The 25,793-nt window shown below is 41.9% G+C and overlaps 2 protein-coding genes across 4 annotated transcripts; one reads left to right on the top strand and one right to left on the bottom strand.

Moving 5' to 3' along the window:
• Positions 1 to 1,150: 1,150 nt before the first annotated feature.
• LOC101166164 (uncharacterized) lies at positions 1,151 to 25,793 on the bottom strand. 2 transcript variants are annotated; one of them, XM_011485917.4, is made up of 35 exons: positions 25,629 to 25,793; positions 25,285 to 25,427; positions 19,768 to 20,339; positions 18,147 to 18,167; positions 18,015 to 18,065; positions 17,881 to 17,934; positions 17,757 to 17,801; positions 17,660 to 17,686; positions 17,544 to 17,588; positions 17,421 to 17,465; positions 16,656 to 16,709; positions 12,653 to 12,721; positions 11,685 to 11,753; positions 11,490 to 11,558; positions 10,875 to 10,943; positions 10,723 to 10,791; positions 9,829 to 9,897; positions 9,114 to 9,182; positions 8,972 to 9,043; positions 8,828 to 8,896; positions 8,673 to 8,744; positions 8,416 to 8,484; positions 8,287 to 8,355; positions 8,143 to 8,211; positions 7,991 to 8,059; positions 7,378 to 7,446; positions 7,211 to 7,279; positions 7,004 to 7,072; positions 6,852 to 6,932; positions 6,587 to 6,622; positions 5,275 to 5,311; positions 4,646 to 5,197; positions 4,076 to 4,233; positions 3,611 to 3,899; positions 1,151 to 1,835 (listed from the first exon to the last, which is right to left on the bottom strand). In XM_011485917.4, exons 1-35 carry the CDS (start codon positions 25,631 to 25,633, stop codon positions 1,666 to 1,668), a joined length of 3,564 nt encoding a protein of 1,187 aa, XP_011484219.2. In that variant the 5' UTR covers positions 25,634 to 25,793; the 3' UTR covers positions 1,151 to 1,665. The 2 variants fall into 2 exon arrangements, with proteins under 2 accessions (XP_011484219.2, XP_078789381.1); XM_078933255.1 differs by lacking the exons at positions 25,285 to 25,427; positions 25,629 to 25,793 and adding an exon at positions 20,646 to 20,769.
• LOC101155224 (tubulin alpha-1A chain-like) lies at positions 12,592 to 15,950 on the top strand. Of its 2 annotated transcripts, XM_004078388.5 has the most exons (4): positions 12,592 to 14,082; positions 14,149 to 14,371; positions 14,444 to 14,592; positions 14,673 to 15,950. In XM_004078388.5, the coding sequence occupies exons 1-4, from the start codon at positions 13,954 to 13,956 to the stop codon at positions 15,648 to 15,650; spliced, it is 1,479 nt and encodes a 492-aa protein (XP_004078436.2). In that variant the 5' UTR covers positions 12,592 to 13,953; the 3' UTR covers positions 15,651 to 15,950. The 2 variants fall into 2 exon arrangements, with proteins under 2 accessions (XP_004078436.2, XP_078789390.1); XM_078933264.1 differs by having other exon boundaries at positions 13,831 to 14,371.

Here is a 25,793-nt window from a genome sequence, read left to right as displayed (position 1 = left end):
TAAACACTCACGTCCACTTTATTAGACACACTTGTCCAATCAGCCAATCGCATGGCAGCAATTTAATGCATTTAGACATGTAGACGTAGTCAAAATGAGCATCAAAATGGTGATTGAAGCGACTTTGAAGGTGGCATGGTTGTAAGTGTCTGAGTATCTCAGAAACGGCTGATCTACTGGGATTTTTACCCGTTACCATCTTCTACAGAGAATGGTCAGAAAAAGAGGAAATATCCAGAGAGCAGTAGTTCTGTGGCCGGAAAATGTCTCGTTGATGCCAGAAATCAGAGGAGAACAGCCAGACTGGTTCCAGCTGATAGAAAGGCAACAGGAGCTCCAAGAACCACTAGTTCCTACCAATGTCTGCAGAACAGCATCTCTGAAAGAACAACACGTCCAACCTGGACGCAGATGGGCTACAGCAGCAACGATAGAAGATTGGAAAAACCTCGTCTGGTGTCTCCATTTCTGCTGCCACATTCAGATAGCAGGGTCAGAATTTGAAGTCTTATCGTGTAAGTATGTTCTTACACTTTTGGCCCCTTAGTACCAACTGAACATGGTTCCAATGCCACATTAAATCTGCTGACCATGTCCATCACTTTCTGACCACAGTGGACCATCTTCTGATGCTACTTCCAGCAGGATAAGGCGCCGTGTCCTAAAGCTGGAATCTTCTCAGACTGGTTTCTAGAACATGACTGAGTTCACTGGACTCAAACGGCCTCCACAATCACCAGATCTCAACCCAACAGATCAGGTTTGGGATGTGGTGGAACGGGAGACCGGATGGTCAGGCGACAAATCTGCAGCAACTGTGTGATGCTGTCATGTCAGTATAGACCGGACTCTCAGAGGAATGAGTCCAAAACCTTGTTGAATCGATGCCACCAAAGATTAAGGCAGTTTTGAAGGTAAAAGGGGGTCCAACCCGGTACCAGCAAGGTGGACATAATAAAGTGGCCGGTGAGTACAGTTTCCCATTACACCTCTTTCTTTGCCTTTGAAAATCTGAGACGCCACTAAAGGTCAATGTTTGCTTTTTGCTATGAGCTCAATGTAGCTTTTAAATAAATACATTTATCAGAAAACTAAGAAATGAAAAAATCAGAGGCTTGTTAACATCCAGAATTACAGACGGAGGCTTTAGTTATATGAGGGAGGCATCAAATACCTTTATTGGTAGGTGGGAACATAGAAATGATCCTGCTCTGAAACAAGGGGCTTAGAAGAAATGTTGCTTCTGCAGTCATCATTGATGCTTCTTCGTGGTCAAGTTTAAAAAAAAAAATACTATCATATGCAGCACAGATTGTTGTTATGAAGAAAAAGTTGCATTGCTTTACATTTATTTAGAAGAAACTTAACTCTAATGTTCAGTACAATGACAGCATTATTTCAAAATGCCCCTGAAATGTTGGATTAGTTACAATTACAACAGCTGCGTTTAACAACATAAAAAAAGTTTGTATCCATCTTTATCCACAATACAAAAAAGATAAAAAACACATTTAATAGGAACTAACTTAAAACAGTTTGAAACCTAAAACTGCATTTTGGTGAGATGCTTTTCTACTAAGACAGAAGATGAAAGTCACTTTTGTTTTTTAGTTTTTTAGCATTTCCTTCCTTTGCACTGGTGTTTGAGACTAAAGGATGTGGGCGTCAGAACTTCACGCAGGTCTCTCTGCAGCTCCGCTCACTGTCAAACCGGTTCTCGTTTCCAAGGCAACCTCCGAACCAGAACTGAGCGCAGGAGTTGGCTATGGCGTCGTAGTACCACTTCACCACGTACTCCCGACACGGCCCCGGGTCCAGGGTCTGGTAGCAGCCGTCTGATGGAGAAACAGAGAGATGAAGTCACCCTGAAGTTACAGCAAAGACACAGACGACCCGTTTGGAATTTATTAGTGTGTTCCCCTATCAGATTAAGTTTTGGTCTTAATTTAACTCTGAAATGTCTTTGGCTTTTTGGATTAATCAGAATAATTACACATATTTAAATGGAACATTTAAAAAAAAGATCTCTAAAATCTGTCATAAAAATCACAATTTTTTTTTATTTAAATAAATAAAAAGAATTTGTGTTTAAGAAAAAAAAGGTGCTAAAAAAAAACATGATCTTTTTTAAGTATAAGGCTATGTTCCCATAGAATTCCCACCCTAACCCCTATATAGTGCACTATATAGTGCGGTTGCCGTTTTGTAGTGCTGTCCGAATCTACAATTCCCCAATCCAGTGCCCTAGAAATTTTCTAAAAGTCTTTGCGAAAAACCATCGATGCTCACTACATCAGCAAATATAGACCACAATGCATTGGAACAATTATTGCCAAAAATGTAATTAAATGTATTTTTTAAATAAACCATCAACTTTTTTATCTTCAAATGACCGTGGACTCATAAATAATCATCGTGAAACGCTGATATTAATTCGATTTTTAACTCCATGAAATTGATTTTGGACACAACCTAAATGATTAATAATAGATTACACAATAGATTAGAAATCCTCTAATTTTTCATTTTTTTTATTCAAAATTATGGATTTAATTTTATTTACAACTGGTATAAAGGAAAATAACAAGTGACAGGAAAAAAATGTTTTTATTTAAAAAATGTAACGATTATTCAATTCTGCAAAACTAAACAACATCTATGTAAAAAGTCTATGATATCAAAATACTTTAGTATTACATAGACTTTACATTGAAAATGGCCTAAACGCGAGGCGGCATGGCCGATGGGTTGGTACCATTGACAGTAAATAAGAACTGGACTGAGCAACCCCTCCCTCCCTTGTGTTCCAAACAGGAAGAAGTCGCTGGTTCAATAGAGAAATATACAACTATTACTCACTCATCATGTCCATTCTTCCAACATTACGGAAAAATGGCGCCTGACTGAAATGATTTCATTTGGTTGTTAAATATTATTATTATTATTGTTAAAAATACTTTATTGATCCCGAAGGAAATTACATGGGAGTCCACCGCTGCACACACCCATCAGATATCTCTCACGGATTAAAACACACATTAAAATAATAAATAAATAGGAATATGTTAAAATGTAATAAAGAACCCAAATACAACAGTTGGAACCGGAAGTAAGGCCATTTCTACGGTTGACGGCACACACGACCCATCCATTTATGATAAACAGTCAATGGTAGGCGCCTCAATGCTCAACGGTCAATGGATAATTGTTTCCTTTTGCAACCTGCCCCCAGTGGTCGTTAGAGGAACTGCAACATTTGGCACTTCTTGTTTTAAGCTGATCCAGGAACGGAAGGCGAGACTTCATTTTGGGACAAACTGGAAGACCTCCAAAGCTACGTTTTAACTCTACTTGTAAATGAACACCTGCGCTGTCGCCGGCGACACCTAAATAACACAGGCCCTTTGAGGTACCATAACTCTTCAACTGTTTCTGCGATCAACGTGAACTTGTCACTTCCCTGGTGTTGCATATCAGTGCAAGGCTGCTGGTTGGCCTCCTGGATCGCTCTGCTTCAGAACCCGTTGGAATGATGTTAATTGTGCAAAGGGTTGAAGGGATACAATAGTCAATAGAACGAATATCTGCTGGCTCCATTTCTCAGGGTTACCTGATATGTGGGTGTCTGAGGACAGAAGAGCGGAGGTGGACGAAGACGGCTCCGGGATCCCCTCATCGGGTCGGGCCCTCAGCGTGGGGCCGACTGCCTCCAGCAGTCCGTTCATGAGGGGTGCTGGATTGTTTATTTCAAACTGGGGGAGGAACTCCGTGACCGGTCTGAAGGGCTCTCTGTCGAACGAGGGCAACCTCTGGGTCTTTGAGGAGCTCCTGCCATTCTCCGTCTTTGGTCTCTGCAGAATTACAGACTTCCTGTCGGATCGGGACGCTGGAATGTCGGGCTGTGGGAGAACAGGAATGGTTTTCTAAAATAAGTTCAGGAAATAAAAAATCCCAAGCGTCAAAAGTCTATGAAAAGTTGCAAACAGTCTAATCCAAAGGCTAACATTTGTTTCTCAAGGACGTTCTTCCTGTCACAAATATGCAGAGAGAAACCACACTGTCCAGATCTTCTCACCAAGTTCCGGATAGTCCCGAAGTCCTCCATGAAGGTCGGGGTTTCTATCCTGAACGGAGGATTTCGAACAACGTCGGAGAACTCTTGAAACAGGATTGGGCTGAACAAGTTGCTCTGTCCTGGTTCCAAAATGCAGCGCATCAGATGTTTCTCCAAGACTGAAAGAACAACACACAGCTCACAACAGCTGATCAGAGTTTCTGAAGATGATGGTGCAAAGTAGAAACATTTAGACTTGTTCTCAACATTTTCCACTTTTCTCCTAGTTTATGGAATTTTTAGTTTCCTCTCAGTACATACTTTTTATTATTTATTTTATTGTAAAATGATCTCCTAATGACCCTCAAAAAGGCTCAATTATATATATTTTCCTAATGACGTTATTTTAATGGATGTTTTAAATATTAACTTAATTTTACTTTCAAATAGTTTTGTTATTTTTGTTTTTCAAACCACCAACTGTATTATGATAAATACTTAGTCTACTTTTGATGGTTTAATTTCATTTTAAGGGGAATCAGATCAGAGTCCACGTCTCCACTGAAGCCTCTCAGAAGTTGGGCTTGTCACCTTGCAGTGTCTTGAAGTCACTGATCAGGAACACGTGCTCGCTATCCGGATCCGAGGCGATGAAGTTGAGCTCCTTCTTGAACTCCTCGGACTGGGGGTCGCTCTCGTTCACCACCCCGATCACAAACCTCTCGATGTTGTCCCTTTGCGCCTCCGCCACGGCGCTCTCCAGACTCACAGAGTCTCTAGTGTCCGCCTGTCCGTCAGTGATGACGATGGCCACCTTCCTCACGCCCGCCCGCGCCGCCTTGAACATCTGGTTGGCCTCCTGGATGGCGCTGCCCGTGTAAGTGCCCTCACCCAGGTAGCTCATGGAGCGCACGGCGGACTTGACCTGGTCCTTCGTGGCTTCCTGCATGAGGCTGAGGACCACCAGGTTGATGTGGCTGTACAGAACCACGCCGATGCGCGTGCTGTTGCGCCCCACAGATGTGCGGTCCACCACGGCGTTCACAAAGTCTTTGATCAGGTTAAAGTTTTCAGGGCCGACGCTCTCGGAGCTGTCAATCACAAAGATGAGCTCCAGCGGTGTGGAGATGCATTCCCCGCAGCCTGGAGGACGAGATGGTTTTCAATCAGCTGTCAGATATGGAAACTAGTCTCAGGTTCTCCACAGAGGGAAAACTTACGGCAAACGTTCCTGACGATTTCGATGATCTCCTCCCGCTGAGAAATACAGTAAAAAGTTATTCACTCTTGAATGTTTTTTTTTTTACCCCAAACCATGATTGTCTTTACTAAAGCCTTAGTCCCACGCAGCTGTACAGGTGCTGTGGGGTTTTAGTGTTGCCAATGCCCGTGAAGGGGTCGTAGAGAGGAGCGACCGCATCTTAACGGGAGCGCGGTCTTACGGTTCCCATGAGGTTCATACGGACACCTCAAGGGATGTCACGAAAAAGGAATGTACCATTTTCGTGCAAGTGTATTGTGAAGTATTAGTAAAGCTAAAATGATGTATGGGTGATGCTGTTGTACGGTGTCCTTACCCCAAACTCTAGTCGTTAGTAAGGTGCGAGTTACTGACCACGCAGGGATCCCACATGCACGGAGTGTGCACGTGATATGGTAATGTCCATGGGACGCCCGTAGGATGTCCACAGAAACTACACTCTGTCTAATTTCCTTATTCATAAAAGTTATGCTGCAGCAAGGAGTGTGCACGTCTTACATGAACAGAACTAACAGGGTCCTTGTGCAATGGACAGGATTTGGGAGTTCAAACAATAAAAACGGAACATTTTGTCTATAGAGGTTCATATTTCCTGTGGATCATCCTTGTACAGGTTAGACCATTTTTCATCTGCAGTCAGCCCGTAACCACCGTAAAGACAGTTGTGACTAAGGCTTCAGTAAAACTTAAAAAATACTCACAAATTTAGCAAATGTTTCTACCTCCATTAAAAAAACCTTTTTTTTGCATTTTTATTGTTTATGTTTTCATCTGATTGTCAACCTCTCGATGCCTAAATTTAGTGGTGGGGCTAAAACATTTTATTTGGGAGTGGGAGGGGGCAGAGGGCTCTGGAAGAGGGAAAATGAGAACAGCACAGTGGAAGGCCATAACAATTACCTCAAGTATTTTAAATTTTACAGTATTAGAGTATTTATTACTAAAGCTTCAAGAAGCTTGTATTGATGATTTCTTAACCTTTGTCAATAATGATACTACTGACTCAAAAATGGGGGAGGGGGCCCCAGCCGCACCCCCCCTTGCAGCCCTGTAGTTCCGCCACTGCCTAAATTTATTTGCTGCTACGAAAAAAAATCACTTTACATGTTTTTGCTTTCAAGTAGATGCTGTATGAAGGTAATTTTGGAGCCAAAGTGGTTTGATGCCCATTTGTTTCTATTGGCATCAAGGGGATAAAGAAGTTAGAGTTTATTTTTGAAGACGTGAAGTTTAACCGTTTCAATTTTCTGTGAGAAGATCTTTGTACTCACTGTAAGTCCAGGCTCTCCTTTCTGTCCCGTTCTGCCCTGCCGTGCACCAAAGGAAACATTATTGTTAAATTCAACCACTGACAGATTTATGAAGCAACAATACACAAAATAAAGGAATTCAGCTTGTGAGGGGCGTATTCCAGTTTGGAAAAAGACAGGGGGTACTTCTAAAGTATTATTATTTTTAAATTAGCTATCACATGTTCTGCTTTTAAAGCCAAGCCGATAAGGTTTATTAGAAGCGGACAGAAGAGTCCAGCAGTACCGGAGGTCCGACGGGTCCCAGCAGTCCCGGTTCCCCTCTGTCCCCTTTCTTTCCTGTGTCACCCCTTAATCCTCGGTCCCCCTGCAGCAGAAAGGTGAGAGTTTTCCTTTCTTCATAACAAAAACATCGGATGACTTTTAACGTGACATCACCTTGTCTCCCTGCAGACCCTGACCCGGAAAACCTCTGGGTCCTGGAAGCCCCTGAAATCCAGGATCCCCCTGTTCAGCATAAACCAAGTTAAAAGCTGAACCGGCAATGCTTTGAAAATGGATCAAACGATGAGCGGAGTGGGTCTTGAAGTTGCTACAGAACAAGGACAGCTGCTATGCTAAAGGAGAATTGGCAAACAAGGGTACCTTTTGCCCCTGGATGCCTTCTCCAGGTAAACCTGGAGGGCCTGCAGGTCCCATCTGACCCATTGTACCCTGCGGACCGAGAATATTTAAGATGTACACCTTCGGACTTCAGACGTTTCAACACCAAACACTAAAGCACACGTTTTCTCTTTTGGGAAGCTGATTACCTTCGGACCAATCAAGCCGATCCCCGGCGGCCCGGCTGGTCCAAGAGGTCCTGGATTTCCTCGGTCTCCCTGTCAGACATTAGCAGAAGCTTTATGTTTAAACAAAAAACACAACCGTGCCACTAAGACAAATATGAAACAACAATGAAATAACGATAAAACAGGAGGTAGGATTAAAGTTGTGAGCGGCATGGTTTGGCCCGCCGGTGCTACCCCCACTAGTTGCCCTCCATAGACCTGCCCTCACTGGCTGGGCAGTTTCTACATGCCCCTCACTTTCTTCTTCTGCCTCTTGCCACCCTGGTCAGAGCTGGATGTGACAATTTTGTTTACAAAAAACTCACTTTTTCATAGCAACCATTTTATTTTTCGGTCGCCTGAGGACAACGAACAGGTCTATGTAATTTATAGATGAATCCGTAAAAGCAATTTTTTGGATTTCCTTAGCAACTGAGGTTTTTATTTAACCACGCCCACATTCCTAATATGTTTACATCTTATGTCACATGGTTTCGTCCAGAACAATGACTAATATATTAAATTTTCACAACATTCCAGTAAAAACAACTTAGCGGAAAAGTAAATTTTGTAGTTTAATGATTTTCTTTCTTACTTTCTGTCCAGGTAATCCGATACCATCTTGTCCGGTCTCTCCAGGCAGGCCTGGGGGCCCAGGAAGTCCCTGACACGAGTTTTTTTCTTAAAGTGATGTAACTAAAAACAAAAGTTGGAATGAAGGAAGCGTCTGTGTCTCTCTGTACTCACTGGAGGACCGGAGAAGCCTTCACCTTTCAGTCCAGGACGCCCGACGGGGCCTGGCAGCCCTCTGTCGCCCTACCAACCAGAAATGGACTGATTTGAATCTGTTTACTCTGAAAGCAGGTTCCTGTAAACCTGAACTGAGATCACCTTGGGTCCCATTAAACCGATCCCCGACTCCCCCATGGGTCCAGCAGGACCCGGCAGACCCACATCACCCTAAAGACAAACACGTTAGAGGCAGGGAACAGAAACTTCAGGTCCATGATCCTGGCTTACCTTGGCGCCAGGGATGCCCCTCCCTGGGGGTCCCGTTAATCCTGGGGGCCCGATATTTCCTGGCACCCCCTAAGACAGACAACACACACTTGACTGACATTTAACTATAAAAAAAAAGGGCTGGACTCAATTTTAGTTGAAATATTTTAAACTTCTTTGCTGTAAAAAGTCATTTACTAAATCTTTAATCCTAAAGTTACATTTACTGTCACATGGTGAGTTTGTTCTACTTTTATCATGTTTGTGTGCAGCTTCACCTTTTGCCCCATTGGCCCCTGTGGACCTGTTGCCCCTGGCAATCCTCTGCTCCCCCTGTCTCCTCTGTCTCCCTGCCAAGGTAAGGCAGCTGTCCAATATAGAGCAACATTTTATGGTAGAATAAAAATGAACTAAACTTTGCAGGAACTCTTACCTTCTGCCCGGGGGTCCCTTTCCCTGGAGCACCGTCAGGTCCCCTGGGCCCCGGCAGCCCGATGTCCCCCTGTGGTGATTTCAAAAGTGGTCAGAGAAGGACAGCATGGATGTACGTAAAAAGAAAATCAAAAAATGTGTTGACCTTTTGTCCTGGGATTCCATCCTCTCCTGGTTGACCTGGCAGACCCACCAAACCCGGAGCTCCAGGATCCCCCTTTAGGAGACGTTTGAGTTGAAAGTTCACCTCAGAAATAGTGACTGAAGAGGAGCGCAGCAGTTCTTACTTTAGGTCCTGCTTCTCCCTTTCCTCTTTCACCTGGCAGACCAGGCTCACCTGGAGGGCCCTGATCCCCCTGAGAAAGACACAACCACCGTCTCAGAGATTTAGACTCCACTTCACACAACAGATGCGTTAAAAAAATCCATTACTGCCTCTGAAGTTTCTTGACAAACCTCTCCGTAACATTTAGGAATTGATTTGCTGTCTTCATGTTTTAATTAGATGATATTTATCTGAATTTGCTTTAAAAAGAAATGTTAATAACCATTTAACCTTTGTGCTATCCTATGGGGTCAAGATGACCTTTGACGTGTTCTCCCTACCATGAGAAAGGTGGATAAAGGTGGAAAGATTTCATGTAATCCATGGACACCAGTGAAGATCACAAATCATTGAAGAAAAAAGTTCAGTGCACTGTCAAGTGGGTCTAGATGACCCAACTCCCAATGTTAAAGTGCCTAGGATAGCACAAGGGTTCTAACTTCAATTCTTTCATTCATCTTCTAAGCCGTTTTTGTCCCTTTTTTTAAACATATATTTTACTACATGCCATTAAAACAGTTTGTGGTAGACAAAAACTGGGACTTGTACTTTTCTTTTTTTGTTTTTGAATTGTTCTTATAGTTTGTTCGATACTGGTGAGTCCAGAATGCATAAAAACAATCCTTTAACGTTTCTCGTTGGCCTGTACGTTGCCTTCCGTCACGAGGTTTTCTTACCTTGGGTCCTGTTATTCCCACACCTGGAGAACCTCTCGGTCCCGCTGGTCCAGGTGGACCCTGGTTTCCCTAAGTGGAAGAAGAATTCAGTTTAAAAAACATCAGCAAATTAAAACCACAAAGCATGGCGGTCCTTCACTGCACTCATCTCTCTGTCACCCATCTGTGGTGAGGAATGACTGGAAAAAGGCTGCAGTCTGTGAGTAGAAATTACCTTCTACGTCTGGCGATGATGATCGTATGTAGGAATTTTTGCATTTTTGAATTAATTTTTAAGTGTGAGTTTTGAAAAAGCAACACTGGTGGTCGTTCAACACTGCAGATTATCTTTAATCCTATAAAATATCAACATTAAAACCAAATCAATCTGCCAATTAAAGAAGATGTCAAATATTTCTAAACTCAAATGATCAAAACTGTTTTCCAGCTTCTGATTTCTTTCATTTCTAATTATGAATTATAATATTTAATAAAAAACGGATGAGTTTTTCATGTGTAATGAATCAAATGTGTTTCTTTTGCCTTGTCTTTAGAAGTCAGTCAATGTTTTATTGTAAAACAGGCATTCATCCCCAGCTCCCAATTTTGAACATTTTTACTAATTCTAACTAATTTCTGCCTTTTTCCATGTATTAAAACAAACATTGTACTTTACATTATGTGATATTTTTAAATATTTTCTTCCGGTTTTGATTGAAGAGAAGCAATTTAAAAAAAAAACGTTTGAGAAAATCTTTACAAAAGATTTATTTTTGTCAACTTCAGTAAAACATTGTACATTTGAAGAAATGAAATAAATAATTTTTCCTTTTCCATGTGGTTTTGCAGTAAAACCTGTTTGCTCAGATAGAACCAAAGATTTTGTGATCATAAAATGGTCGTTCGGTTTTTCACCTTTTCTCCTTGAAGTCCAACCCCAGGTAGCCCTATTGGACCCTGAACCCCAGGTGGCCCACGGATACCCTGAGAAAAAGCAAGAGGCCCAGTTTCAATCATTTGCGATGATATAATCTACATTTCATCCTTAAAGTGAGCGGATTTCTCACCTTGTCACCCTTAACCCCAACACCTGGAATCCCACGAAGTCCTCGTGGACCTTCAAATCCTCGATCCCCCTGAAATAAAAAAGAATAAAACATTCCATCACTGGAAAAACGTCACATTTTTTGTATTTTTAAGATAAAATCCCTACATTTGAATCCAGTACTTAAAAGGTACAAACTTATTTGATACAATAATCTGTCCAAATGTTTTAGAATGGCTGGTAAACTATGAAGCATTATGGGTACTGTAGTCTGTAAACTGGCAGAGTGATATGTCCTATTCCTTAACATAAGTAAGTGAGAAGGGAAAGTTAGGTTTTTCTGTCATGTTTTTTTCTCTGCAGCTGATAATTGCAGATGAAAGAAGAACACAGCTCACTAGAAAAAACTTCCCATCATCTCCTCTGACAAATTGCCAGCCTTTTGGCCCCTTGATGCATTCTGGGTGGTGTAGTTTAACACATTGTATGACTGTTTTGATTGCTTAATGCGCCTTATGGTATGAAAAATGCAGTAAATCTTTATTCCATGAACTGTAAAAACATGGACTCTTTCCCAAACAAACTTTTTCAGTCCAACATGGAAGAGTAAATAATATTTAAAGTACAGCTGACTCACTTTAGGTCCTGGATAGCCTTCTCCTGGAGATCCAGGGCTGCCCTGTGTTCCAGGGGGTCCCGGTGGTCCCTGAAGAATGGAAGTACAGACATGAATTTTTACAGAGATCTGCATAAATAGCTGCAAGTTAAATTCGTGTTCAATGATGCTGGAACACTTTCAATTCACTTCGCCGAAAAATGCACCAACACTTACTTGTAGTCCTGGTTCTCCTGTTCCAATGGGACCTGGAGGACCAGGTCTCCCCTGAAGACCCTTTTCCCCCTGCAATCAGGAAACAGATTACAAAGCTGCATTTTTTTCTTTAAACTGTCCTGTTCATGATTACACTTTGATTTTTGTTGAACTAAATTAGCCTAAAATGTGTTTGATCTTTAAATACGGTAATGTTTGCAAGAGTTGACCATAACTCATGGAAAAAACATGAAGTAAAATTGTATTATTATTAGTGTTTGTTGTAGCTTTTATGCTATTATTGTTAAACACATTTCAGCAAAGAATTTCTGCAAATGTGATGAGCTCATTTAGTTATTATAGTGTTATTTAGCCATGTTTTCTGTCTTTTCTTCTGTTTGTTAAACTGATTTAGTAAATATAATAGTTCATTTATATTACCGCCGTGCATAATTGAATTAGTTTTAGTTTAATTCCAAGTACATTTTACCAGTATTTAGCTGAGTTAAACTACTTTAGCGCCTACTTTTTACCTTAATGATAAAAATGTATATATCAACATTAATCAATAACAATTTAAATAAATTATAAAATTATTACTCTTTAATGTTTTGGTTAATTTTGTCAGTTCTACTTTGTATATATCTGCATTCTTTAGTTAGTTTTTACATTTGAACATTTTGGTTTATTATAGTACAGCTACTTTGGACGTAATAATGTATAGTTAGCAATCACAACACTTTTGCAGCTTTTCATTGACTGTTAAACACATCATTTTAAATTTTTATAACAATATCAAACGATGAGAAAACATCTTAAGCTCTGCGACCTGTTTTTTAAACACTTTAGCAAAATACCCCAACATTTTAAGATAAAGGACAAAAACTGTTAAGGAAAAACAAAACAATAAAGTTCTGCACAAGACAAATTTCATGGGGTAAATGTCAATTTAAAATCAGAAGATAATGAATTTAAAGCAGGTTATACACCTTGTCTCCGGGGAATCCAATCCCGGCTTCTCCTGGTGGTCCGGGTGAACCATCAGGTCCTCTGTTACCCTGCAAAGACAGAGGAAGTTTCAGGGCTTTCATTATTTAGTCTTATCTGCTGGTGTGTTTTAAAAAAAAACTTCCTCATAGTTGAAGAAGCCAGAAGACAAATATCTTTTTTTGTCATAAAAGGTTTTATAGTTTTGGGATAAAGCTGCTTGAGAATCAAATATGTCAAATTAAAGTTAAAAATGTAGCAAAAGCAAAAAAAATGTCTAACAGCATCTTTAGCTTGAATTTTTTAACAGACAGTGCATATTTTCAATAAAAGAATCCCAAATTAAAAACAAAAGAAAATATATCTAGCCAAAACTAAGGTGATCAAATGAAAAAGAATCAAACTAAAGTGAAATCTTGACGGTTTTTAAACAAATGAATAGTTTTTTGTTGTAATAATGTAAGGGGTTTAATGGTTTTTACTGTATCAAACACTAGAAAATATTCCCCTTAACTATCGATATACTTATATAAAACTGCATTTAAAAAGTTGGATGTATAAGAGAGATTGAGTAGAGCCTTGAATCTAAAGCAACAAACGTGGATTTCTGCAAGGTTGCATTCTGGGTGGTGTAGTTTATCAGTTTTATGTTTTCATCATTGACTATAAAAAAGAACTGGACTGAGTGAGAGTGTTGTCATCCATAGAGAATGATTTACTTCCAGCTCCAACCAAATTAGTCAATTCAGTTGCCATTTTTTTTGATACGGACGTCGCCATGTTGGAGTCAGACGGCATCAGTAGCGATTGGTCCGAGTCGATCTGAGTCAACGTTTCTATGGCAACCACTCCTTTACCAATCCCTTCAAACCCTACCACTTGTGAGAAGGACTACACAAAATCTTCTTTTTTATTATTATTTTTTTATTTCATTCTTTTTTACTGATTTTTTATCCTTTCCTTTTTTTTCATGCTTTCTCTTCTTCAGCAGCACAATTCTGTCCAAATATCCTACATTTTACCCCACACAAAAAGTACTTATGTAGTATAAAAAACCTATTTTTTAAATATTTCTTTGACCTTTTATTCCTGATACAATAAAATATCTACAGATATTTCTCCATGGAGACGTTTGACCCCCTCAGAGCTTTGAGTTCATTCATCTCAGTTGTGTAAACATGGAAACAGTCCATGTGTGCTCCGTTGCCAAGACCTAAATGGGTTTTTCCACACGTGTTGAGTGGACACAAGGTTACCGATTATCTTTGGGCGTCATGGAGGGGGTACTGATGTGTGTCACAACATGCCTGCACTTTGTTTGACTGGAGGTGTCACCATGGAGTCTGGAGGAGCTATAAGTACAGCAGAGCTCTGCAGCAGCGGCAGATTCCTCTGCAGGTCTTCAACATCAGCGGCAGGATTTGCAATCATGGTAAGTGTCTGCATACATGAACTAGAGCGGTTCAAGAACGATCTGACTTCACCAACGCCTTTCCAGAGGGAGTGCATCTCCATTCACATTGGCCAAGCTGGTGTCCAGATGGGCAATGCATGCTGGGAGCTCTACTGCTTGGAACACGGAATCCAGCCGGATGGTCAGATGCCCAGCGATAAGACCATTTCAGGTGGAGACGACTCCTTTAATACTTTTTTCAGCGAGACCGGAGCTGGAAAACATGTTCCCAGAGCGGTGTTTGTCGATCTGGAACCATCTGTTGTCGGTAAATCCACGTAATGAAACAAAATTTTGTTGGTCTGTTTGAGTTTGTGGAGACAGCGGCTTGTATTTTCAGATGAAGTCCGTACAGGAACCTACCGCCAGCTCTTCCACCCGGAGCAACTGATCACTGGGAAGGAAGACGCAGCCAACAACTACGCCCGTGGTCACTACACCATTGGTAAGGAGATCATCGACCTGGTTCTGGACAGGATTCGTAAACTGGTACGGTCTTCCAAGTTGATTCTTTCGGTGACAGAACATCTGTGATCATGCCGGCTGAAGGAATGCTTCGTTTCCTGCAGGCTGATCAGTGCACCGGACTGCAGGGCTTCCTGATCTTTCACTCCTTTGGAGGAGGAACCGGCTCCGGCTTCACCTCTCTGCTAATGGAGCGCCTCTCTGTCGACTACGGTAAGAAGTCCAAGCTGGAGTTTGCCGTATATCCAGCTCCTCAGGTCTCCACTGCGGTGGTGGAGCCCTACAACTCCATCCTGACCACCCACACCACCCTGGAGCACTCCGACTGCGCCTTCATGGTGGACAACGAGGCCATCTACGACCTGTGCCGCAGGAACCTGGACATTGAGCGTCCATCTTACACCAACCTGAACCGGCTGATCGGGCAGATTGTGTCATCCATCACCGCCTCCCTGCGCTTCGACGGCGCCTTAAACGTAGACCTGACGGAGTTCCAGACCAACCTGGTTCCTTATCCTCGCATCCACTTCCCTTTGGTCACCTACGCCCCTGTGATCTCCGCAGAGAAGGCGTATCACGAGCAACTTTCCGTCGCGGAGATCACAAACGCCTGTTTTGAGCCGGCCAATCAGATGGTGAAGTGCGATCCTCGCCACGGCAAGTATATGGCCTGCTGTCTGCTGTACCGCGGCGACGTGGTGCCCAAAGAAGTGAATGCCGCCATCGCCACCATCAAAACCAAGCGTAGCATTCAGTTTGTGGACTGGTGTCCCACAGGGTTCAAGGTGGGCATCAACTACCAGCCCCCCACCGTGGTTCCCGGAGGGGACCTAGCCAAGGTGCAGAGGGCCGTCTGCATGCTCAGCAACACCACCGCCATCGCCGAGGCCTGGGCACGCCTGGACCACAAGTTTGACCTCATGTATGCCAAGAGGGCCTTCGTGCACTGGTATGTGGGGGAGGGCATGGAGGAAGGGGAGTTCTCCGAGGCTCGAGAGGACATGGCCGCCCTGGAGAAGGATTACGAGGAGGTGGGGACTGACAGCGTTGGAGAGGGGGAGGAAGAGGGGGCGGAACAGTGAGAAACTCCCCTAAAAGCTTTTGTATGTCATCTAGCTGCAATGTTTATGTACCTGGACACTAAATTCTATCTGATGAAGGATTCATCTGCTTTCTTTACTGTGAATCTGCTTAAAAAAAAACTCAGAAGACCTGCAACCAAATAAAAAGCCCTGAGGCTGTGACTCATTCATCACCTCGTAGGTTCCTCTGCTGTAAGGCATGCAGGAAGTCATGGTTTCAGTCTTGATGACTACCCGATGAAACCAAACAATTAATGAAAAACAGTCGTTATAATCGATGAATAAAAGCTTAGAAACATATTTTTGAAATGATTTACTCTCCTGTTTTATTTTTTTAACTTGTCCTGTCCAACAGCTGAGAGCTGAAAGCCTCGTGTTTGATAAGAGGTGCAGTACATAACCTCCCAATTCCTAACCTCTGTAACAAAAGGTGTTATAAACCAGATGTATATTTGAATTAACCCCTTTTGTAATTTAGGGATGTTAAAGAGGGGGGGCAGGAGGGGGATTTTAGAGAGGGGGGGGGGTAAATGTTTAATTATAAGTATTACGGTCAGGTTTAGAAGTAATACAAATCTAAATGGGGCGGGGCCTGTTCACACGAACACTCAAATGTTAAAAACCATACCTGCTGGGTCCAAAAATGTTCCCATACAAACATGTCAACATGTACACAACACAACTAATATTCACACACGCATTCAGACCAACACATGTGAAACATTTCCTTCAAGTCACGCAAACTATTTGTGCAAAAGTGAGATGGCACCTGTGCTCGAGTGGGTGTTGATGGCGAAATGTAAAAGGAAGGAAGGACAGTGCCCAGTCATCCCCACACCAAGACCCCCGCCGCAGCGGCAGCCAGGACCCCCCCCCATAACCCACACGGTAGCAGATAGAGAACTGTCCGCCGAGCAATCACATCCGCCACCCCAAAGCCAGACAGCAGGGAGGCAGACAGGGACAGAGAGTGCAAGCCCCAACCCAACCTGAAAAGAGGCTTACTTTAGGTCCCGCAGGCCCTTCAGGACCAATGTCTCCAGGTGGTCCCGCTGCACCCTGCAACACAAACGTCCAACTTTTCATTGCTCAAAATCAAGACAGACCTTCAAGCATCCATAATGTTCAGGATCTTACTCTAAGGACTGCCCAATTATTGGGGATCAGCTGCAGGTCACAACCGAACAAAAACAGTACAGTGGGATTAATGTCAACCTGCACGGCTGCCATTCTGCTGGGGTCTCAGGCCTTGGTGGCTGAATAACACGGGTAGCCAGACAATGTCCCACGCGCACAACAGAGGAAGAGTGGCAGCCTGTTCCCTGCACTAATCCCTGACACACAAAGTCTGGTCCTGCAAAAGAATAATATCCTGCAAGCCTGGATTCACAGCTTTGGTGTTGGGATTACCTGTAATCCAATAATCACATTCCATTAGTGCAGCGTTGAGCAACACTTCCATTTTTTTCTTTTTTTTTCATTAGACGGAGTACAGGAGTCGCTGAATTCTTCATGTCTGAAATGTTAATGTGGCTGGCGGCGGTAAAGTGTATATTCAGGGGTGTGAAGGGTCAGACGTGACGGCGATCTGATTTTAAAGAGCATGGGGGGGGGGCGTAGTTTGAAGCAATTTCATTCTAGAAAATTTGTTTTAAAAATCTGTTCAAATTCCTGTACCTTCTCTCTCTAGAAGACAAAAATTCATACTTGGTATCGGCAGAAATCAAACTTGTTCAAACTTGAACTTACGGTGGCTGTTAAATGATTTACCTGTTCTCCTTTTGGTCCCGGTGGGCCGGATGATCCCTCAGGTCCCTGCAAAGTATCATGTAGGTCATCCAACAGTACTGTAGGGAGATTTTTAATAAGAAATTAAGTTAATAATAAGCTCACAATGTCACCCTTAGCTCCAGGAGGGCCACATTCTCCTCTTTCTCCCTGCAAAATCCAACACATTTCCTCACCGACTGAAGACTTTCAGTGTCGAAAAAAGACGACAAAATTCTCACCTTGCTCCCTTTATAACCTGGAGGACCCTGGAAAAGTCTCAAAGTTAGTTTTTATATCAAAGAGAAGTTGTGCAATAACAGAGGAAGAGACTTTTACCGGCGGGCCGTCTCTTCCAGGTAGACCATCGAAGCCGGGCTCCCCCTTGGAAAAGAAAAGAGTCAAACGAGATTCATCTAAGATCTGAAGAAAGGGCCTCAGACCAAACAAAAGTATTTCTCACCATTATTCCCTTTTGACCCGAAGGCCCTCTGTCCCCAATGTCTCCCTTCGGACCCTGGATACAAAACAGGACGGCCGATGGGGAAACTGCAAACTAAACCTGATAATTCAACAGGTTCACCTTTAAAAACTCACAGGGTCTCCAGGTGAACCTCTTTCTCCTTTTTCACACAAGCATTTGGGACACTGGAGAGAGAAATAAATGCCAGTGAAGCCATTTTTTACAGTAGTTTCAGAGAAAAGACACTTAAATAGAAAAAAAGTTACCTCTTTTATGGCAACTGTACCCTAATAGAGAAAACATGGAGAAAAAACAGAGAAGCTTCAGTTATGCGTCGATGACATGGTCATTTACGTCTACAGAGCAAGCAAGAACTTAGCATAAAATGTAGAGAAATAAGTTTGTTGATTATTTATTGTTGTAAAATTGCTTTTGAGCTCCAGGTTAAAACTCTCTTTTTGTTTTGTTTTTCTTACTGGTGTTTGTCTTTGTGTATTTTATTGTGCGCGGCTAATTTAATGTATTTTATTGTACGGATAGTGGTTGGTGTTCCTCTGCATTTGTTTTTGTGTTTATGTACAGCACCTTGAGCTGTCTTTCTTGTCATGAAAGCTGCTATATAAACAAAATTAATTTGAATTTGAATTGAAATATTCTGCTGTTGTTTCCCTGTAATTGGTGTCCCATTGGAGAGGAATATGGAAAAGCAGAGTATGGAGTCTAGCTGTCAACACATTTCGTGACTGAGGAGCAGGTTGTCTCTGTATATGACCTGGCAACCTCTCCAAGGTATAAGCCGCCTTCTATGGAGTGATTTTTGTGCCATCATTCCAAGCACAGCACTCACTGTTTTGAGCGTAAGAATTAGACTATTATTTTGCACTTGAAACAGAAAAATGCGCTTGAAATTCAAAAATACGGGCATACAGAACAATTTTACTACTGAAACTCATACTGACCATTATGTCCATGTCGGTGATTGGCTGGCTTTTGTGGCACATTTGTACATGGTGCCCTGCTGTTTGAAAATTGAAGTGAAAATTGTTTTGTTTGCACCTATTTTTCTGTTTCAAGTGCAAAATACTTTTTTGAGCACACAAACTTTTAAAGTCTTACGCTCAAAACTGTCAGTGTTACCCTTGATATAATGGCACAAAACAGGGCTGTGCCCTGTGATAGCTGAGGTATAGTTTCCACTGACTGCACAGGAGAAAACAAACAGAAACAACAGCTGACTGGCTCCTCCTACTGGTCACAGACTATACCTGCAGAGAAGACGGATGTGGTCGTACGACTCATTGGTTCTGAGTTGGGTTTAACCTCACTTAATCCTGGTCGGTCGGCACATAGGCAGAGCTGAATATTTGATGATCTCTTGTCCATAACCGTTTACAAATCAAATACAGACTGAGAATAAACCCGTCTGCCCCCAGTGCAGTATCGTAAATACACAAGCTGACCTCGAAGGTCAAAAACAGATGATAAATGGGATGTTTGTCAGCCTGATTTCCAACTAACCTGTTCTTGAAGCTCCTTTTTGGCTAGACACACCTGATCTAGCAGGGTCTCCAGAGAACCAAACGGGAGGCCGGCCCTTGAGGCCTGGAGTTGGACACCCCAGACCTAGAGTTTTTCAGAGTGGGTCAGAACTTTTCCATATTTCTGGAGGCAGTTCCCGATAACCCCAGCTCTGTGGGGCCTCACACCATCATGGTGTTTGACTCCACACAGCAGAGATAAGGGATCACCTCTTATCTACGCTGGTTCTGCTTCCATTGATTGAAAGCTGTTGTGGAGATGTTCTGCATCATCCCAGCTTCTTCTTCCTGCTTTAAATTTGGCGTCTGAACCCACAGATATTGAAAAGGCTTCCTACTCAACACTCACCATCTCCCTGAGCAGCTTCTCCTCCAGCTGGGGGTCCATGAGGCTCTGCACAAACTGCTGAGCGGGCGCACTGGCGATTGCCCGGAGTTTGGCGTTATTCTGCCTCTGCTGGGCGATGCTGGACAACCCGATGGCAAAGATCTTGATGCCGTAGCCTTTGGCCTCTGCAGCAGCGGTCAGCACGTCGGGGTTGCGGGGATGATCGACCCCGTCGGTCATCAGCACCGCCACCCTGACGCTGTTCTTTGGCGTCTCCTTCACCAGCATCTGCGTGGTGTTGGTGATGGCGTAGGTGGTGTAGGTGCCGTGCCCGATGTAGTTCATGGCGCTGACCTTGCCTTGGAAGGTGTCCAGGTCTTTGAAGTCGGAGAATCTGTGCTCGATGTACACAGAGCTGCTGAACTGAACAACAGCCATCCGCACACGCAGCTCAAAATCCACCGGCAGCATGGCCAGCCGGGTGCTGAACTTCAGCACGAAGGCCTTCTGCTTCTCGAAGCAGCATTTGGAGCTCTCAGAGCTGTCCAAGATGAAGGCCACCTCCAACGAACATGTCAGTTTGGAAGAAGGAGCTGTGGAAAAGGAAGCAGGGGTGAAGATCAGAAGTGCACGAATGCTCGACAGTACAAACAGCTTCTGACTTTATCCAAAAATAGACTCATTTAGCTTTAAAGGGCCTATATCCTGCTTTTCTTAAGCCTTTCAGAGTAAAGCATATCCATATAAATGATAATATATTACCTTTACAAGCAGATCCTCAAACGACATTCATAATAAAATCAACGTTTTGAGTTTTTCAGTGTTTTATAATCTTCATCCGTCACAAAAAACAACCCCAAAACAGCAATTTTGATCCATTCACGATATTTTTCTCGTACCGTATATTTTTAGAGGCATTTTGAAGTATTAACTAAAGAACGATTTTTTTATTGCCATAAGAGTTATTTTTGCAGCTCATTTTTAACGGAAGTAAGACTTCAAATCTCTGAGGCTCCGCCTTTCTCTCCTTGTGGGTGCCGCCCATTTCATGACATCATCCTAGAGCCGGCCTCGGCAGCTAATCTGCGTTTCTCACATAAAGAACAAACAACATCTGAACTTCTGCAAAGGTGGATGTGCAGATTGGCCATATGCAGGGGCGCAACTACCTAATTTCATAGGGGCATGTGGGCACCTAAAAAAGCCCCCCCCCCCCAAGTACACACACAAACACACAGACATAAATGCACATAATAAAACGTCCCATCCACCCCTCCTAAAGCTATCTAAACATCCACACAACAACACCTTGTTTAAATGTATGAATCTCTTTACTTCTTTTCTGATTATGGATTTGACCCAGCAGAACATTTTAGTGAGGTATTTTCAACCGTATATTCCCTCAATGATTCCCCAAATTTGTGAAGTAAAGGTCATTCAGAAGGATCTTCTGAGTGTTGCCTTTGCCCCAGCCCCCTCCTCTGTACCTCTCTGTTCTTCTCCCTCTTCATCATCAGCTGATCGTCTCTCTTTCTCTCTATCATCATCATCATCATCATCATCTGAACCTCTCTCCTCGTTCTTCTCTGTTGACTGACTTGTCATGTAAGTCTGCACTTGTTTTCCCAAAATAAGTGAACAGGTGATCCGCAGAAGTTCAAACTAGAATGAGCATCTAGGTTTTTGTGGCTTTAATAGTTTAATGATTCCCCCCTGAAGTCATCACTGCTCTCTTTTCTATCAGATGCATCACCAACCTCATGTCTGTCTCCTTCACCTCTTGCCTGTGTTCTTCTCCACTAAATCGTACGGCCAAGCAACAATTATTTCATGTTTTAAATAAATTAAACATCTTGCTAATGCATGTTATTTAAAAAAAGAACAATGACTGACTTGGTATGAACTGGCTTTGCCCTGAACGTCCACCATCAGTCCTAATTCTCTCTTTTCTCGTCTTTCTCTCCATCCTCACAGCTGTGTTACATAAACTTTGTGTTAGGAAGATTTTCAAAGATTAAAAAGACTAAATGTAAAAATAGAAACATTTTATATTTTAAATTATATTTGTGTTGGATATCACTTAGTGGTGTAATAGAATAGAATGTATTTCTTTATTGTTGTCAAAAGCAAAAAAGCGGTAAACGAAATAGTCACTCAAAAAAAATAAATCCAAACTTTTAACAATATAAAAAGAAACAAAAACACCATCTAACCCACCATCACACATACTTCTCCCTACTTCTGCCCATAGGAGCAGCTTTTATCATTATTTAATGTTGTTTCAGTCAAAGGATAAAAACATTTTCTGTGTTTTGGTACATCTAGTTAAAGAAATTATTTATGTCTCTCTGAAACAATATCAGTAAAATCAAGCTCCTTTATTTTCTCTTCATGATCAGTGATGCTGTAAATCCTGCTCAGTACAGCTGCAATTCACTTGTGACCATAGTAGCTTTAGCCTGTGTTTTAACACGGCTATAGCGTACCTGCTGTCTCTCAACCATTTAGAGAAACTTTTTTTCATTCTCACCACATCTTTGTCCCCTTTACATTTCCTGTTTTGAGCCCCCATTTGTTTTTTCTTTTGCCTTTCCATTTAAAGCACGCTGTCATCGGATGATCACACAATTCAAATAAAAAACAATCAGACGCGCGCGAGGTGAGAGCGCGCTCCAGCACGTTCGATTGCGTTCTCTGTTCAAGACCCGAGAGAGGGAGGAGCGGCGGGGGCCCCCAATCAGTAACGATGTGCTTCTGATCATATCATGTAAATATGTGTGCACAAACAGCTGTGAAATTAAAAAATACAGAATTTAAATAATTTAAATAATTGTGTGTGTGTGTGTGTGGTAGCATGTGGGCGGGGCTGACAGCGCAGACTCTTCCTGGAAGGGGCTGTTCCCCACTTTTTGATGTCACCATGTGAGAACCCACTCGTTTTCATGAATTGGGAGGTGCTGGTGCTCATGGAGAAGGTTTTAAAGCAATACTCGCATGCTTCTTTCATAATGTCATTTCTCTGTGTCAGTCAGTCAAAGAGGGAGGGGCTTAAATGCTAATTAGCAGATCATTTGACATTGATTCATAAATTTGAGATGTTGATCTAAAAATCTTAGTTAATATTTAACAGCCTAAGAAGTTTCTGTTTTACAATGCTGTTTTAGTAAATGAACAAGTTCCATCCATCAAGTTTCTGAACCTGCTGTTTCCTTTTCAGGGTCATGAAGCTGCCGGAGCCTAACCTGGCTACGGTTGGGTGAGGGCGGGGTTTATCCTGAACAGGTCGCAAGACTGTCACAGGGCCACAAAACACACTCTCAGTCACACCTATAGGGACAATTTAGGGTCACCTATGAAGGATGATTGTGGACTGTGGCCGTAGAAAACCCACGCATGCGCAAGAAGAACACGAAAACTCCACACTGAAAGGACTCTGCCGAGATTTGAACCAAAACCACACAAAAAAAACTGCAAATGAAAGTAACGCTGATGGAAATAAAAGAAAAATTTCTGCAAATCAAGCAGACCGCTGTACTTGCTTTTTTTGCTGCGATGGCGGGTCTTGGCTACCGTTCTAACCACTGCACCTCTGTGCAGCCCATGTTCTTAAGGAAAAAAATTAAAAAAAGTTTTACACCAAATACATTTTTAAAATTTCTATTTAACACAAATAGTGAAGCAATTGCACAGTTTTATTCTATAAGGGTATAGCAGGTTTAACATTGTCGATTATATGGAACTTTAAACACTTTGGAGTTCCATATAACAGGTCTTTGTTTAAAATTAATGTATGCAAGACTGAACCAGACCGGTTCTGGAAAACCCGACAGACTTGATGCAACGATCATCAATTGTTACTGTTATTTCAAGAAAATGACATTTTAAAGAAACACTACTAACTGATGCGGAACAGAAACAAAGTCTGCCACTCTGCCACACTCACAGCAGCTTGAACAAAGACTTCAAAGTGGGGGCTGGACCTCAGAGGTCTTTACGATACGCCGGTATGTGCTGGAAAAACAAGTCTGGTCCACAGAGGCCCCATTTCAAAAGAAAATGCTCTGATGCTCCCAAATAAAGGATGTGATCGTCCCAGTTCTGCTCTTCACACCACACCTGTTTGGTTTCTGCATTTGGGACGAGTATTTTCACAAAACCAGAAGGAAGATTAAAAGATTTTAGGGAAAAGATGATCTTTTTTTTGTTCCAGAAAAACATGTTTGGGGTCTAAAGTGCTCAAAAACTCGATATGGATTTTTTTTAAAAAAATTAGACATTTAATGGAATTTAAAGCAAGTCAAGTGCTAATTCCTCCCCCCAAAAAAACATCTTTCTGAAATACATGTTCATTTTAGCTTACTTTAATATCTTTTTTTTTTACTATAAAGGTTCCCAAAGGACAACGTTTTCATGTAAGAATGTGTGCAGTCTGCCTATGTGAAGGTAAAAACAACAAATGGAACACAGAGGAAAACATAAACTCTTGTTTGAGCTCAATTTTATAACCAAAAACAAGACCAGGTGTTGAAAACGGAGCCTTTAGAAAAAGATATTTCCTGAAAAATTCTGAATTTACATGCTTTTTGATGTCAAAATGAGTGTCCGTTTTTAAAAGCTAAAGCCCTTTGACGCTGGTCCTCACCCACTCATTCATACAGGAAAAGGCTTACATATAAAATAATGGAAGGGGGGGTGCAGTTGAACAAGTACCTGGAATCAAACTACCAATCAGACAGGAAGCTGACGGCTCATCTCCCAAACAACGTTTGTTGAGCGAATTTTAAATTTTTCTGATGAAATATTTCAATAGCAAATCAAAACTGCTCAACTAAAACCTGTTTTTCTTTTTGTCTTTGTTTACTGAACTGATTTTTGTGCGTTCAAAGCCCGCAGCGAGGAGACATGAAGGCGTTCTGCTGGGAGTAACAAAATTTGTTATTTCAGCTGCTTTTCCTGCTTTTTCTCGTCTGTTGTTAACACGGATTAGTTCCCAATCATCACAGTCCAAGGCTTTATGCTGATAAGTCTCAGTTTATCAACCTTTTTATTTACCAATGTTTTTTTTTTAGGTTTTATTACTTCACTGTCTTGCTCCTGTTTTTTTTTTGTTGTTGTCATGTCTAGGTTTATTTTTTTAGTTTTAGCTTCCATCAACACATTCTTCTTCGCCATTTAGGTTCTCCACATCACCTATGCCCAACACTCTACACCTTCTATACCTTTTTATGAGAAAACCTTAACAGTTTGTTTCGTCACACCAAACTAAGTCACATTTGGCTGCTTGTATTTCAGTAGAATTGGGTTTAATTGACACATTTATTAGGTAAAAATAATTAAATAATAAAAAAGAAACTAATTATTTTTTTTGCAATCACTACAAAAATAATACTGAATTGTGTAACTTAACATATACACTTGTATATATTGTAAGGAAATGCTGCAAAAAAATATTTATTTTATATGACATGAGTTTGATTTTGCCAGTTTTTGGACAGACTGTGGATTTTGAACCATCAAAGTGTTCAGATTGGAAAATACCTTGTCCTTCCTCGTTTTGCAGCCTGTATTGGTTCCTGCCGGTTTTCTTCCTCCTCTGGCCTTTAACCTCATGCATGAAAGCCAGCAGCAGCAGACACAAGACCAGTCCTTTTCTTTGGGTCCTTCTCATAAAAACGTCCATCCTGATGGTGGCAAATACAAACAACAAAAACAGCGGGCGGGTAGTTAATATCTAAACACACAGAAATCCTGAGTAAATCCCAGATATTCCATCTGAGAAACATGTAAAACATTACTTTAACAAGAATCTGTGTAGATTAAAAGAAGTTGCAGGTAAATAACATCTAAAGTTCCACAGAGTTTTAGGAGTAAAGTGACTTTACCTCATTGAGTAGCAGTCCGCTGTGGGCGTCCAGTCAACTCTGGCTCTTTTGGAGGCATTTCTGTCAGCCTGACCGGTTCTCTATAAACCGGACTGAGATAAACCAGCAGATGAGCCGAAGCGCCGGGCGCGTTGCCAGAACTGCAGTTCAGGAGGGGCGACTTAT

The sequence above is a fragment of the Oryzias latipes genome, chromosome 16 (genome assembly GCF_053564925.1).
Source record: "Oryzias latipes strain Hd-rR chromosome 16, Olatipes_Hd-rR_3.1".
NCBI lineage: Eukaryota > Metazoa > Chordata > Actinopteri > Beloniformes > Adrianichthyidae > Oryzias > Oryzias latipes.
This window is presented reverse-complemented; position numbering and strand designations above follow the sequence as displayed.

What these genes read in the sequence shown, in the direction of transcription:
- LOC101155224 (XM_078933264.1), top strand. Translation starts at nt 13,954, where the DNA reads ATGCCTGCACTTTGTTTGACTGGAGGTGTCACCATGGAGTCTGGAGGA. An exon ending in TCTGGAACCATCTGTTGTCG is followed by an intron (nt 14,372 to 14,443) that starts GTAAATCCACGT and finishes TTGTATTTTCAG; the next exon opens with ATGAAGTCCGTACAGGAACC. An exon ending in TGGACAGGATTCGTAAACTG is followed by an intron (nt 14,593 to 14,672) that starts GTACGGTCTTCC and finishes CGTTTCCTGCAG; the next exon opens with GCTGATCAGTGCACCGGACT.
- LOC101166164 (XM_011485917.4), bottom strand. An exon ending in CGGGTCAAAAGGGAATAATG is followed by an intron (nt 17,802 to 17,880) that starts GTGAGAAATACT and finishes TTCTTTTCCAAG; the next exon opens with GGGGAGCCCGGCTTCGATGG. An exon ending in TTGGATTCCCCGGAGACAAG is followed by an intron (nt 11,754 to 12,652) that starts GTGTATAACCTG and finishes TCCTGATTGCAG; the next exon opens with GGGGAAAAGGGTCTTCAGGG.